This window comes from Oncorhynchus keta, chromosome 35, assembly GCF_023373465.1.
Source record: "Oncorhynchus keta strain PuntledgeMale-10-30-2019 chromosome 35, Oket_V2, whole genome shotgun sequence".
In the NCBI taxonomy this organism is placed as follows: domain Eukaryota; kingdom Metazoa; phylum Chordata; class Actinopteri; order Salmoniformes; family Salmonidae; genus Oncorhynchus; species Oncorhynchus keta.
Genome location: NC_068455.1, coordinates 70,714,363 through 70,730,217, shown reverse-complemented (window position 1 = coordinate 70,730,217; position 15,855 = coordinate 70,714,363). Strand labels below are relative to the sequence as shown.

The following is a 15,855-nucleotide window of genomic DNA, read 5'->3' as shown; positions in this document are numbered from 1 at the left end:
GCAGAAAACCAGCAGTAGTCCGGACATTGTAGCGTAAGATTTTAACACCCCTGAACTCGAGCAACTTGAAACAGACCAAGTGTACTTTAAACTGCGTTTAGCCACGCAGCCCAATTCTGACATTGTTTTCTACAAATTGCTATTTTGACCAATCAGATCAGCTCTGAAAAGTATCTCATGTGATTGATCAAAAGACCAATTAGTGGAAAATCAAGAATTGGGCGGCTTGTCTAAACACAGGTCTTGGGGGTGATGGCAGTGGTCAATTCACAAGACACCAGGAACATAATTTCAGGGGTTCCGAATAGTTAGCAGAGAGCAGGTTAGGAGAAATTACACATCAGGTCAGAACTAACGCAGCAGGATTGGATAATTAACGTAGCAGGTTAGGAGAACTTACGGTTAGGAAGAGTTAGATAAAATGCTTTCCTAACCTGCTACGAAAAGTCACTTCCACCTATTGCTGTACTCCTCGTCACAACCTCATTCCAGTACGGTTTCAAAGTTGGGCAGCCTGAGTTTATTTGCCCAGTGGCGATTTAAAGTTTTTTTTAACCTACCACCTCTATCAATTGAGATTTATCAAGATCAATGGTAGGATGTTTTCTTAGGCCAATTTGAGATGTTTAAATGTGTGATAGATTAGTAAATTGATAACTGCATTGTTGGAAAAGGACCCGTATGGATAGCTTATCAGTCTAAGCACGTGACAAGTTTTTTTTTAGTACATATGAATGCAACTTGAACCATGATTTTGAACAGGACCAGTTAACCCACCACTCTCGGACATCTAAAGATGTAAATGAAATACGAGACTTACCTCATGACTTGTGCCCAAAAGCCTGTTTCGTAGGCAGCACCACTGAATTATTTCACTGTTGCAAGTTAAACTGGGTGGGACTTCCTATGGATTAGGAGGGATCACAACTCCATCAAGGTCATTAGGATCAGCCAATGATTTATATTCGTTAAACAGCCCATAACTGCAGGTTGCAGTCAGTCGCCAACCGTGGCTTTACACCTGTACAAAAACTAGCAGTAGGCACCCTTTCAGTTCACCAACTCAGTGGCACTGTAGGACAACAGGACAGAGCCAATGTCTATGGCATACCCTAAATATGTGAAAGCAGATATGAACATAAACCAACTACAAACACCAGGAAAATTATTCAAATACTATTGACAACCTAATGTGTGAAAATGGACACGAATGCAACGTCAACCATAGTTCTTGTAAAAAGGAGAAATACCTTTATTTTATTTAAGACCATTAAAATAAATACTATACAGAACCCAATGTAGAAAATTTGGTACACGGCTTCCGTCTCAAAAAATGTTAACAATCACATTTCCTTTAATAAATTCAGTTAAAAAATAGCACTGACCAAGCAATAACTCTGCACATTCCTTTCTCCGCCCACCCAGTGACAGGCAATTTTATAAAACGGAAAAATAAAAGACAGTCGCCCTCATTTATAGGTTGGTCCTTCGTATAAAGACCTCTCCAACAGTTTGGTGAGGTAGGTTACAAAAGTGTTATCCTTTCAAATCGAATCTTTCTGGAAAGAAAATTATAAACTGAAGGAAATAGCCTGTGAAATGTATAATCCTCACAACCGGGTTTGTGACAATTGGAAACAAGGCATAGCTGGATCTCTGTAGGGCTGCAGAACCCTTCCACCGCGATTGGTGGAAAACCTGGGAATTTTTGGGAAAAATTGGAATGTCAAATTTCCTTGAGCAGCAGTCGTCCTGTCACCCCACCAATACACGGCAGGCTTCAAACTAAAATAATGCTAAACGTCGGACTATACAAAAGGATAAAGAAAGTATAAACAAGAGAATCACACAGCAGAGATCAGGATCAAGGAAACATTTCATACTCATTCATGATCACTTCTCTACATTTTATTTTTTATTTGTTGATGCTGCTCCTTGAACCCCTTTAAAACACACCTCCCAAGACGAGTTGGATACCAATATCAGTTGGATACATTGTAGTCTTTTCTGAAGTACTATTCTGGTAGTTATTACTTCTCCAAGATCCCCCCCCCCAAAAGGGCAATAGTAATGTTATCACACTTAACTATTAACACCCACTGACTGAAGATCAATGAAGCACGTCACAATAGTAGAGGTCACGTCCAAAATTGCACCCTGTAGCCTACATAGTGCAGTATATAGGGAATAGGGTGCAGTGTCAGATGCAGCCAGAGTCACCCTAACTAAAAGCTAGTCACTTCCCAACATTATACACAAATGCCATTAAGTTGAATCAATTGGGGGTAAAGAGTAGACCAAAACTAAGGTGGTCAGGTCGGTCCATGAAGTTAAATAGAGGGCACAGATGGCAGGTAGCCAAGTGGTTAAGAGCGTTACCAGCAACCGTTAGATTACTGGCCCGAAACCCCAAGACAACTGAAAAATATGCCCTTGAGCAAGGCACTTAACAGAAATTGCTCCTGTAAGACGCTCTGGATAAGAGCATCGGCTAAATAACTAAAATGCACAAAAGCCACTACGGCAAAGATGCATGTGTGCCCTCTATCAAACTCCGGGGAGTTAAAACTTATCACCCAGTATCAGTTCTAAACTTCAGTCTTTAGTGCTTGGGCACCCAATCATTTAGAACCATCTCAGGGTGTCAGGGGTTTAAAAACCAAAGAGGAACAGCCCCTTCGACAATGCATTTTTGACTTTGGAAAGCGGTGTGTGTGTGGTAGAACTGAAGCTATTCTATACTTACCTGACCAGAATACCGTAAAGGGCTATGAAGACAAGACAAAACCCCCAGTGTAAGAGTAAAATCATTTGTAATGAGTTTGAATACCAGTCGGTATGCAATCACAAGAATAGGAATCAAAGGTGAAATAGGGTCAAGAGGGGGAGGGCTCCAGGATCTGAGTGATCGTCGTTTTAACTGATTGGAGTTTTTTTTGTTGTTGAAGCCAATGGGATTGAGAGAGGGGACAGAAGGTTTGGGACAGGGCAGAAGGAAATCTTCCAGAATCTAGATTAGGTCAGCCACGTTCATGGGCATCTCCTCAACAGTGGTGTTGTAGAACGTCTCGATGTCCCTCAGCGTGCGCTTGTCCTCCTCAGTCACCATGTTGATGGCAACTCCCTTGCGGCCAAAACGACCCCCTCGACCAATCCTGACCGGAGAGAATGGAGGGTTTAGGTTGGATATTTAGTTTAATCTCTTTTGGTTAACATGTTGATATGGGACGGCTGCATGTAGAGGAGCTGCTTGGTGCTACTGGACAATAGATCAGTTCAACCCATTATCTGGAACAATTGGCAGAGTTCACATTTAGCCACTCGTTCTCCCCAATTCTGTAATTCTACCCAGTGTACTCCATTAAATGCATTGTAAGAGAACCTGGAAAGGAACCTCAACTTCAATCAAATACGCTGTATTCAGCCAGTGTGGAATCTGATCATGAGTCCCAGAGCCCTGAGGTCCAGAACATACCAGCCAACAGAACGCTGAGTGGTAGAACTAGAACACTCAGGGGGTTCCAGAGTCAGTTGACACGCATGGATTTCATCATTATACAGCTTTAGAAACCTATGCTTACTATCAATGGTTGCAGATGCACAACTGAACATGCTAATCAATGAGCGCTGATGATTATCAAGTGCATTTCAATGGCTTGGAAATACAATGACATTAGAAAGTAGTTACGAAAAACTGTAATAATTTTAGTGTATAATATTTGAGTGGAGCACACCATTAGATAGCCATTTGACAATTTGCTAGTGCGCAACATTGATATCAGTCTAAAGTACAACTGATGACAATGCAGGCATTGTTTCATAAGTAATATTTGACAACATTAGCAATAGCAGTGTAATTCAGACTAGTCGCTGGCCTCTCCAGAATGACTGAGTGTCAGAACATTAGGGCCCACACTGTCGCTTGAGCTCGTTCATAATGGTATGAAGCAACAAGAGTTGCCACCTACAAAGTCAAAACGTATGTTGGCGCATGTCAAACATGTACCACCCTGGTGTCAAAATATCACTCTGCATGTTCAACATTGAACAAATGTTCAACATTTTACCGCTGCCTTCTGGGAATTGCACTTAGTCACCTGTGGATGTAGTTCTCTCTATTGGTGGGCAGATCATAGTTGATGACCAGGGACACCTGCTGGACATCAATACCTCTGGCCTGGAGCGGGACAGAGACCGAGGGAATAATCACTCATTAGCGCTGTACTTCTACTGGTGACAAAGCGTAAGAGGATGCACATGTTTCACATAGTCAGTCAACAAGTAAACAGACATTACATTAGAGAATTACATGAGTAGAGACATTGAGCCCAGTCACTGGAGAGCAGACTAGATCCACTACCAAAGACCAAGCTGGTAGCCGAGTTCTGGGCTTAAATTAACAGGGAGTGGGTGGGGGCGACCATTAACAGGAAGGGACTTACCAGCAGGTCAGTGGTGATGAGAACCCTGCTGGAGCCTGAACGGAACTCCCTCATGATCAAGTCCCTCTCCTTCTGGTCCATGTCTCCGTGCTAGAAGAGATCAGACATGAGCTACAAGTCATATGAATGCATAAGACAACAGTATGAGATTCCTTTGGCTATTGTAGACTATCATTGGTGTGGCCTTTAGACTGGGTTGTCAAAATGCTATACAGTGTAAAAATAATACGTTTGCCTCATCTGTGCCCATAGCATGAACCAGCCTATTCCCCACTGAACAGAGCTGGCTGGGATGAACATGGACAGTTTCTCTTCCCCTGCCAGATATAAGACTCAGTGCCATTAGAGGACACCGCCTTGCCCAGTTGACAGGGGGGGGGCAGATCATATAAATAGAATTGACCCCATTGACTTGACGCACACAATAATTGTATGGGACAACCCCACATCGACAGTTACATTAAGGAAATCAGACAACACTTATGGACATGACCATGATTGCCTTGTGCCTGGGTCACAAATCTAAGAGCCAATTTGAGCTTGATCTGAAAAGGTATTGGAGACTCCGTATGGAGGTGTGAGGCAATTGTGGAGCCTCCGGAGGCACACAGAATAAACTTAACACTAACACGCCTCCCAAATATTGTAAGGCTGAGGACTCCATATAGTTCCGCACTGACATTGTAGGTGGGGGCAAGAGGTCCTGTATAAACAAGCTCCCCTGACAACAGCACCGTGAAGCTGAAGCAGGGATGCCCTGACTTCTGCAGAGGATGCATCACCGTAAATGCAGATGTTAAATTGACCACGCAGTGCCTTGATCTAAAATGACCATAAATTAAACTTAAAAAAGTTTCAATTCTCCAGCATTTAGTCTGTAGCATAAGGTCCAAGTTATATTCATGCTATGGCTAAAGCTCAAATGGGGTTCCTTACTCTTGCCAGAGACCTCATAGCAACAGCTAGAGTAGGCAGGTCAGTCTATAGAAGTTAAGCGGGCACGCACAACATTACAGCAGCGATGCATGGTGGTGCCCTCTATCCACCCTAATGGTTAGTCAAAAAGGTATTAGTCTTACCAGAGCAGACACAGTAAAATCCCTGGCATGCATCTTCTCAGTGAGCCAGTCCACCTTCCTCCTAGTATTGATGAAGATCACAGCCTGGGTGATTGTCAGGGTCTCATAGAGATCACACAGGGTGTCAAGCTTCCACTCCTGGTAGAGGGGAGACATTGACAATGGGTTAGATGACTAGGCAGTCAAGGATGTGAGTTTAGTCACTAACAAGGATAACCTTCCACAATATCGATATGGTCTGATCAGAAGTAGCTTTCTTATCATTTAGTTTGGCCTTGCAAGTTTAGGTACAAATGGCGAAATAGAAGTATAGAACGCATCAAAACAGATGATTAACCACCCAATATTTTTCACTCATACTTCTCTACCCTAGTCCAACTTGACTACGAGCAAAAATCTCACAAGAGGAAAGTCTTTGGCAGGACAGTAAATCATGAAGGTGTACCACACGCAGCTTTACAGTCAGATCACGCCCAGTGAGCCCGGAGGCCATTCTAACAAGCAGCTGACAGAATGCCAACTGGCCACTGAGAGGCCCGGGGGGGGGGGGAATTCTGGATCAGTTGACATGCATGAATTTCATCAAGAACACCCCCCCCTCCCAAATGCAAACCCATCTTAGATCGATGCCTAATGGCAACACACACCTCTTTCTCCACATTTATGTAGAACTGTCGGATACCCTCCAGGGTAAGCTCCTCCTTCTTGACCAGGATGCGGATTGGCTCACGCATGAACTTCTTGGTGACCTCCAGGACATCCTGGGGCATGGTAGCAGACAACAGCACCACCTAGAGGGGTGTCAGAGGTTAAAGGGCATGTTTAACCATTTGAATTAACAGGAGCGATAAAGAGTTGTTAGATGTGTTGAAGTCAATTGACTTGTCAATTGTGTTTGCTTAAAGCCGGAGTCTTCGCGCCTCCCTTTGAAAAAGGTCAAAAGTAATCGAGGAGCAGGAGAGTCAATTCACTAGGCGCCTTAGTCAAGAGGGTGGAGACCAAAAGTATTTCAAACAAATCAATTGAGTACTATTAGATTAAAACAATCTAATTTTACAGGTGCATGGTTTCCTACCGACAAGTTGTTTCAAGGGGGTACGGCAGATCAAAACTATTCCGAATCATGTCATGCTTATCTTGGTGGGGAGAACTCTTCCATTCACCTAATAACATAGACACTACCAGTTTCTGGGTCTCGGAGCAGCAAGGGCGGAGAATGGACTTTCACACGAGAAAAATACAAAATGAATAGCCCCTTGAAGTCAACTGTTCAACCTCAGAAAAGAGGCAATGCCAACCACATCCACAGGAGTGACTGGTGTGCTGAACAGTGGTAAACTGAAAGTTGGGCAACAGGTGACTAAGTTGTAAACTGCCAATAAGTTATGGGTTGGGACCGAGGCCAGTCACTGGAGAGCAGTTAAAATGAATCAAGTTCATTACTAAAAGCAAAGTACACAGCAATTGACAGCTTAGGATAGAAAACTAAAGTTTCCAAAACTGTAAAAATATGGTATACGAGTATAACAGAGATGATATTGCAGGCGAAATCAGGAGAAAAATCCAATCAGGAAGTGACTCTTATTTTGATACCCCTGTCTTTTTCTGTGGCTTCCCTAAGGTGTCTACAGCCTTTAGATGTAGTTTCAGTCCTTTATTTTGAAGGATGAGCATAAACGACTACATTGCGTCAGTGGCCAGCTGAGTGCTCAGAGATTCTTGCGTAAAAGACAGAGGTAGTCACATTTCCTCTCGCTCCTAGCCAATTGCCCCAATTGATATATTATCAAATAGATATTTGAAAAGCACCTTGATTGATTATAAAAAACGTTTGCCATGTTTGTCGATATTATGGACATAATTTGGAATTCAGCGTTGTCATGACTGCCATTTCCAGTGGCCACAAAATGAGGTATTTTGGGTATAAAAATAATCTTCATGGAACAAAAGGAACATTTGCTGTCTAACTGAGAGTCTTGTCAGTGAAAACATCTGAAGATCAAAGGTAAACGGGTAATTTGACTCCTTTTCTAATGTGTGACCAAGCATCCTGCTGCTAGCTGGACATAATGTTATGCTATCGATAAAAAAGCATCATTCAAAACCTGAAATGGCTGGGTTTCACTATATTTCACAAATATGAATATTTTCTAGTAATATTTTTTGACAGTTGCGCTATGCTAATTAGTGTAGTTGATGAATATTCTCCTGATCCGGGATGGGTAGTTCTAAGAGGATAATTATTAAAGCCTATCCTACAGATCAGTTAGATCAAAGGTATAATAAGTGACTTAAGACAGTTCAAGCTAGAGGAAACAGATATTGGCAAATAAAGTTAATTCTAATCAGATTCTAGCGAGTGTTACTACAGATGGGTGTAATAGTGCTGGTGGGTTGGGGTTAGTACTAGTCAGAATGACATACCTGCGTGCTGGTGGGGAGCTTCTGGAAGATCTCGTAGATCTGGTCTTTGAAACCACGACTCAACATCTCATCAGCCTCATCCAGCACAAACATCTTGATGTTCTTGGAGGCTGCATGGAGGCACGGTGGAGTGATGCACCATTAAACATACATCTACAAGTAGTCACCTATTCTGTCTTCACTGGTATTATCACTACTACATTCATGGCAGATGGGATAAAATGAGGGTAAATGCCCAGTGAACCATCTGATTCAATGCCTTTACCCAAGTGCAAACCAAGTTCTGAGTAATTGAAAAATACTGTATTCAGCCAGTGTGGAATCTGATCATAAGTCCCAGAGCCCTGAGGTCCAGAACATACCAGCCAACAGAACGCTGAGTGGTAGAACTAGAACACTCAGGGGGTTCCAGAGTCAGTTGACACGCATGGATTTCATCATTATACAGCTCTAGAATCCTACCCTGTCAAAAGAAGGTCTTATGCACTGCAAACAAAATGTGCAACAAACCATTGATGTTACCACTACACTGTTAATTGGTCAACTACTACACGTGTTGAATTGGATAAGGCGTATTCAAGTACTTTTTTAAAAAGCCTCACTCCAAGCAGAAATTCAGCCATTGATGGTCAAGTAAACAATCGTTTAACCCCTACCTACCTAGGTATTTGCGGTTCAACATATCAAACACACGACCAGGGGTCCCCACCACTATGTGAGGGGCCTCAGCCTGCAGCTTGGTGACCTCGTTACGGACGTTGGTCCCTCCGATACAGGCATGGCAGGAGGCTCCCATGTAGTCACCCAGGGCCAAGATTACCTTCTGGATCTATTGAGGGGAGGAGGAGACATAATTATCTTCAAAATACAATTAGGGGAGAAACAGATTGTTTCAGACTATAGCAGGGTGGTTCTCTTTACTAAAGTAAACACTGTAGTCTAAGACTGTCACCTATTTTCCACATCAAAACCTCAACGGTATATGGTGAAGGACACCAGATATACATCTGTACCCATAGCATGAACCAGCCTATTCCTCACTGAACAGAGCTGGCTGGGATGAACATGGAATGATTGTCTTCCCCTGACAGATATAAGATTCAGTGCCATTGGAGGACACTGCCTTGCCCAGTTGACAGGGGGGTTAATAAGGTCAAAACACAAAAAGTCCAGAGTTTAGAATTGTGTGACATTTCAGGGTTAGCATAATGTCAGCTGTTTACATTTCAAAGCTACAGACACCTCTGGCTAGCACTGCTGGTTTCAGTGGCAGCTTGTTAAACCCAGGCCAAACCAAAGTAAGCTTTGTGGCACGTCTTAAAAGCGGTCACTGATAAGCCAGAAACGAAACCTAATAAAAAGTCACTTCAAATGCAATTCTTGGCTATAGGACAAGAAATGCAACTGTTTCATGCTAGAGATGTGAACATTACCCATTTGTTTTTAATTCCTTTAATTGTCCAGCTCATTCCCTCTCCTCCCTTGTCAACACACCTGCTGAGCCAACTCTCTGGTGGGGGCCAAGACCAGGGCCTGTGTGCCCTTCAGCTCCATGTCAATCTGCTGCAGGATGGAGATGGCAAAGGTCGCAGTCTTTCCAGTACCAGACTGAGCCTGTGCAATTACATCATAACCTGGAGACAAGACAAGAATGCCAAGCTCAGCATATAAATAAAGTTCATACACTCAGCCTGATTTAGTGTAAAGTTTCATTACTCACTGGGTGTTAACCAACACTTTTTACTATAATGTTAAGTTAAAACGCAAACTAAACCAGAAAGCTCCTCCAACCAACACCAGTTCGCTTTCCGAGTTGTTTCAATAAGGCAGTAAATATAAGCTACTAAGCCCAAAATGAACCAGATTTGACTCGTTTGTGTCATCTGTGCCCATAGCATGAACCAGCCTATTCCTCACTGAACAGAGCTGGCTGGGATGAACATGGACTGTTTCTCTTCCCCTGTCAGATATAAGACACAGTGCCATTAGAGGACACCGCCTTGCCCAGTTGACAGGGGGCATGAACGCAACATGCAGAAGGAAAGACTTCAGCACTTTTAGTACCTTCAGTTAAAGTGACGGTTAGTCTTTTCAAGCTGACGAGCTAAGAAAAATTTAGATTTCAGTCACTGTCGTGACCATGCTGTATTGACATGGCAAGATCACCATTCAAATGTTTTGAATGATCCCATAAGGCTTAAATTTACTATTTTACCATTATGCCTAAGCATCTGAAAATTGGGTGTGGTTGAGTACTCACCCTTGATACAAGGGAGGATAGCCCTCTGCTGGATAGCGGAGGGTTTCTCAAAACCATAGGCATAGATTCCCCTGAGCAGCTTCTCGCCCAGGTTCATCTCATCAAAACTGTCCACGATCTCATTCCAGTTGCTCTGTAGGTTGAGGGCAGAATATAGACATCAAAATGACATTTTAGTAAGTTTACAGACAATCATATCCAGTGTAAGCTGACAGTGCATTCAAACTAGGTAAAAACAATCCATCCTTTAACTCAACAACATATCTAACTTCATACATTGGAGCTTTTGGAATCAAATTAGCAAGGTAGGCCTCATTACACAGTCTCTTGACCACCTGAGTATGTACAGTGTCCGCATTTAATTAGGTAGATTTCACACATTATCTAGTTATAACTGGAGTTATAGCGCAACTAGCTAGTCCTTCACATCCAATGTAGAAGTTGTCACACAGAAGCAACACACACCTCAATGATCCCATCTGGCTCCATGCCCTCTGGGCCATTGTCTCTGGGAGGTCTGAAATTTAACAGTAGATGGTCATTAACAAATACAAAGCATTAATGACACTAGGGAAATCCTATTATTTACAAAAGCTCGCATATTGTAGTTTTAAAAAACGTATATCGTTAGGCTACACTAGACAAGCAGGTAAGTCCCAGTAATAGTAGTGTCATCGCCAAAAGCAGTTTATCTACCAGAATAGCTTTAGAATAAGTCAGCTAAACTTTTCATACGCGATAATACTATTGCCGAACAGCAGAATTGCACACTGGAGTTCGCTCTGTAGAACACCGAGGGGGGCGCGGCATTTTCCGAGGAAAAAAGCCCCATGGTCTACAAAGCCGCCATTTCAAGATGATCGTTTTTCACGGCCTGAATGCTGGTGATAGCAAGCGGGATAACAGCAAGCGTAAACGACTGAATATATAACATTTGTTTTTTAAAAACTCGGGGGGCAATTTAGTCTTTTTGAACACCCGAGAAACGCATTTTCCTACTGAAATGAAGCCCCATGAAAACGACTAGTGGGTACCAGGTTTACATATACGTGTCAAACTAGGATTAGCTTGCTAGCCAGCCAACTAGGCCCAAAGTAGAGCCCTTTTTCGATTCATTTGTCAGCTTAATCTATATCACATCTCGACCATTTCTTAAATACACCAGTCGTGTCCGGTGTGCTAAGTAGGTCAGAAAAAAAGTAGCAATCGTAAATCATTCCATCTTGATCATAAGGCCTGCCATTGTCTAGAAAGTACCGTTAACTACGACGACCATGTGCGTGAAATCTCCCCCTGCACTCGCCATCCAGCTGACCTGTAATTTGTTACGATGTTGCCCTGAAGATAAATAGGTAGTTGTATTTTCAAAAGTAGGGTTCATCAATACTAGATTAACAATTCAGGCGGTATTCCGGGAAGGCCTTGACCAGGCTTGAAAAGCGTCACTCAAGTGTATGCGGAGAAACCGGCACCGTCGCATCTCGCACTGAAAAGTAGCAAGTTGGGCTAACGATATGGCAGGGGTTTTCAAAGCAAGCCTACCCAATGTTTCCCAATTCACCTGTTTTTATACCACTGACGATAAAACGCTGTCTTTCGACGTTACAGATAAGTCAAAAAGTTCTCAAAAAGCCGGGTCGATGGACCTTTAAACGAGCTAACGTTCACAAAATCATCATTAACTGGCTAGCCCGCAATATGCTAGCGACTGTAAACAAACAACTTTGCTTCAAACATTGCATACATTTTCATTACACATGCGTTACGAAATGTCCTATTTAAAATGACAACTTAAACAATATTACGCAATACAGTGCCAACTATATGCGTTCATTCCTTACCTATCTTCATACTCAGCCGACATTATCACAAAGGATGAGAATGTGGTAGGAACCTTATATATACGTCAACGTGATGACCGAACTATCGATTTCATTGCAGCAGCTCCATGTCAATCAATTGTGACTCCCCCCACTATGACATATCATTGGCTAATTTATACGTCGTTAAGTAAGTGATTGACAGCATAATCGCGTTGATTTGCACACAAGCAGGCGGGATAGAGTGCATAACCCTCCCATTGCATGTAGCTATTGGGCAAAAGCAGTCTTAATGTCGGTTTTCATTGGGTATCCCCTTTGCAACATTGAGCGCGCTCAGACACTGATCTTAGAACAGCGTTTTTGGTCCTGTTTGAAAATCTCATTCAAGAATAAGAATTCTAAAAACCGATCCAGGGCTAGTTCATGTGAAACAAACCATATGACCAGAGCCCTGCACAGGTCTGCACGTCACTATATCTTAATTTCACAAATTTAAGTAATAATTATGCCGCGTTCAAGTGCTAGTCAGAACTAGGACATTTGGAAATGTTCGACTTGATAACTGGGTTATACACGTGCCGCGTTCACCGAATCAACAAGCCAAAAATGTTCTTCAAGTACCGACTAACATTTGAAAGCGGCATTAGAAGACGTCTCCTATTTTCGCAACGTATACTGCTTCAGTTTATGTGTGGGATAACATGATTAATTTAAGCATCATCACTTACCTAGACTACCCTCTGTTTTTAGTCATGGGGACAAAACGAATCTAATGATGACTAATGTCGTTTGCTTTGGTAATGTTCACCATAAAACAACAACTGAGAGATGTGATGGGCAACCTCAGCTCCAGCCCTGGGTTCAAATAGCACACTTTTGAGAACTAACATTGGATGTTCAGTTATCATCACGGTCAAGTCATATTGACAAAATTCCGTTGAAGATGGGGAGAGGTAGGTCTGTTATAAAAACACGTTACACGTTTTTGACACAAAGATCAACTGACTAGTTGTTCAGCCTGTGATATTGTGACTATGTACAGACTCTGTGAGCATAGCCTTGCTGTTGAGAAAGGCCGCCTTAGGCAGACCTGGCTCTCAAGAGAAGACAGGCTATGTGCTCACTGCCCACAACATGAGGTAGAAACTGAGCTGCACTTCCTAACCTCCTGCCAAATGTATGACCATATTAGAGAGACATATTTCCCTCAGATTACATAGATCCACAAAGAATTCGAAAAACAACCCCAATTTTGATAAACTCCCATATCTACTGGGTGAAATTCCACAGCGTGCCATAACAGCAGCAAGATTTGTGACCTGTTGCCACAAGAAAAGGGCAACCAGTGAACAACAAACATCATTGTAAATACAACCCAGATTTTATTTTTATTTTCCCTTTTGTACTTTCACTGTTTGCACATCGTTACAACACTGTGTATATACATAATATGACATTTGAAATGTCTTTATTCTTTTGGAAGTGTTAACCGTTAATTTCTATTGTTTATTTCACTTTTGTTTATTATCTACTTCACTTGCTTTGGCAATGTTAACATATGTTTCCCATGCCAATAAAGTCCTTGAATTGAATTGAATTGAATAGATATTGTCCCATCTTCATGACTGTCCGGTAATATAGTCCATTTTTGCAAAGGAAGACCTAGCAAAGCAACACGTCTGAACTGCACACACAGAACTAATATCAACATGCATGATAGTCTTTCACAGTTGAGGAGAAATTGACTACTTCTCTTCTAAACTTTTTAAGAAACATTTGGGTGTTGAAAATGCCTAACCACTTGTATAATCTATTTGCATAAACTACAAACAGACATACTGTACATAACCCAGACACGCCACTATGGGTTTCTTCACGGTACCCAAACCAAAAACAGAATTAATGAGTCGCTCAGTTATGTATTGAGCCATGTCACTGTGGAACGCTCTGCCACCAGAGGTTACTCAGACAAAAAAAAAAAACATATTGTATCACAGCGCATATAATAATATTAAAGTGTGTAAATAGTATTTTTGTTGTCTTTCATATATATTTAAAACTATTATTTTATTTTTTAATGTAAGCTAAGGACCCTGGGACTAAACACCTCCCTCTGCAACTGGATCCATGACTTCCTGACTGGCCGCCCCCAGATGGTAAGGGTAGGTGACAACACATCTGCCATGCTGATCCTCAACACTGTTAACTCATGACTACATGGCCAAGCACGACTTCAACACCATCATTCAGTTTGCAGATGACACAACAGTGGTAGGCCTGATCACCGACAATGATGAGACAGCCTATAGGGAGGTCAGAGACCTGGCCGTGTGGTGACAAGACAACCTCTCCCTCAACGTGATCAAGACAAAGGAGATGATTGTGGACTACAGGAAAAGTAGGACCGAGCACGGCCCCATTCTCATCGACGGGGCAGTAGTGGAGCAGGTTGAGAGCTTCAAGTTCCTTGGTATCCACATCACCAACAAACTATCATGGTCCAAACACACCAAGACAGTCGTGAAGAGGGCACGACAAAGCCTATTCCCCCTCAGGAGACTGAAAAGATTTGACATGGGTCCTTAGATCCTCAAAGTTCTACAGCTGCACCAGAGAGCATCCTGGCTGATTGCATTACCGCCTGGTACGGAAACTGCTTGGCATCCGACATTGTTACAGCAACATTTCTGAATAAATATGGTATGCATTAATGGCTTTGTTTTCCCCAAATACAGTGGTGTAACAAGTTCCAACAACTGAGACATAAACTGAACAAGTTCCACAGACATGTGACTAACAGAAATGGAATAATGTGTCCCTAAAAAGGGGGGTAAAAATCAAAAGTAACAGTCAGTATCTGGTGTGGCCACCAGCTGCATTAAGTACTGCAGTGCATCTCCTCCTCATGGACTGCACCAGATTTGCCAGTTCTTGATGTGAGATGTTACCCCACTCTTACCCCAAGGCACCTGTTCCCAGACATTTCTGTGGGGAATGGCCCTAGCCCTCACCCTCCGATCCAACAGGTCCCAGACGTGCTCAATGGGATTGAGATCCGGGCTCTTCGCTGGCCATGGCAGAACACTGACATTCCTGTCTTGCAGGAAATCACGCACAGAACCAGCAGTATGGCTGGTGGCATTATCATGCTGGAGGGTCATGTCAGGATGAGCCTGCAGGAAGGGTACCACATGAGGATTTCTTCCCTGTAACACACAGCATTGAGATTGCCTGCAATGACAACAAGCTCAGTCCGATGATGCTGTGACACACCGCCCCAGACCATGATGGACCTTCCAACTCCAAATCGATCCTGAGGCCTCGGTGTAACGCTCATTCCTTTGAACGATAAACGAGAATCCGACCATCACCCCTGGTGATATAAAACCGCGACCTGTCAGTGAAGAGCAATTTTTGCCAGTCCTGTCTGGTCCAGCGACGGTGGGTTTGTGCCCATAGGCAACATTGTTGCCGGTGATGTCTGGTGAGGACATGCCTTACAACAGGCCTACAAGCCCTCACTCCAGCCTCAGCCTATTGATAACAGTCTGAGCACTGATGGAGGGATTGTGCGTTCCTGGTGTAACTCGGGCAGTTGTTGCAATCCTGTACCTGTCCCGCAGGTGTGATGTTGGAATGTACCGATCCTGTGCAGGTGTTGTTACACGTGGTTTGTCACTGCGAGGACGATCAGCTGTCCGTGCTGTCTCCCAGTAGCGCTGTCTTAGGCATCTCACAGTACAAACATTGCAATTAATTGCCCTGGCCACATCTGCAGTCCTCATGCCTCCTTGCAGCATGCCAAAGGCACCTTCACGCAGATGTAT

At 43.0% G+C, this 15,855-nt stretch overlaps 1 protein-coding gene and 3 non-coding genes across 4 annotated transcripts; all 4 read right to left on the bottom strand.

Moving 5' to 3' along the window:
• Positions 1 to 1,228: 1,228 nt before the first annotated feature.
• LOC118368976 (eukaryotic initiation factor 4A-I) lies at positions 1,229 to 12,155 on the bottom strand. Its single transcript, XM_035753488.2, has 11 exons — positions 12,047 to 12,155; positions 10,671 to 10,722; positions 10,206 to 10,338; positions 9,440 to 9,579; positions 8,606 to 8,774; positions 7,946 to 8,055; positions 6,169 to 6,312; positions 5,522 to 5,659; positions 4,443 to 4,532; positions 4,098 to 4,177; positions 1,229 to 3,155 (listed from the first exon to the last, which is right to left on the bottom strand). Exons 1-11 carry the CDS (start codon positions 12,067 to 12,069, stop codon positions 3,011 to 3,013), a joined length of 1,224 nt encoding a protein of 407 aa, XP_035609381.1. The 5' UTR covers positions 12,070 to 12,155; the 3' UTR covers positions 1,229 to 3,010.
• Positions 3,417 to 3,559, bottom strand: LOC118369354 (small nucleolar RNA SNORD10). The gene has a single exon (XR_004822592.1). It is a non-coding gene; the product is annotated as a small nucleolar RNA SNORD10 (small nucleolar RNA).
• On the bottom strand, positions 5,974 to 6,112 carry LOC118369357 (small nucleolar RNA SNORD10). The gene has a single exon (XR_004822595.1). It is a non-coding gene; the product is annotated as a small nucleolar RNA SNORD10 (small nucleolar RNA).
• On the bottom strand, positions 8,249 to 8,391 carry LOC118369355 (small nucleolar RNA SNORD10). The gene has a single exon (XR_004822593.2). It is a non-coding gene; the product is annotated as a small nucleolar RNA SNORD10 (small nucleolar RNA).
• Positions 12,156 to 15,855: the final 3,700 nt, after the last annotated feature.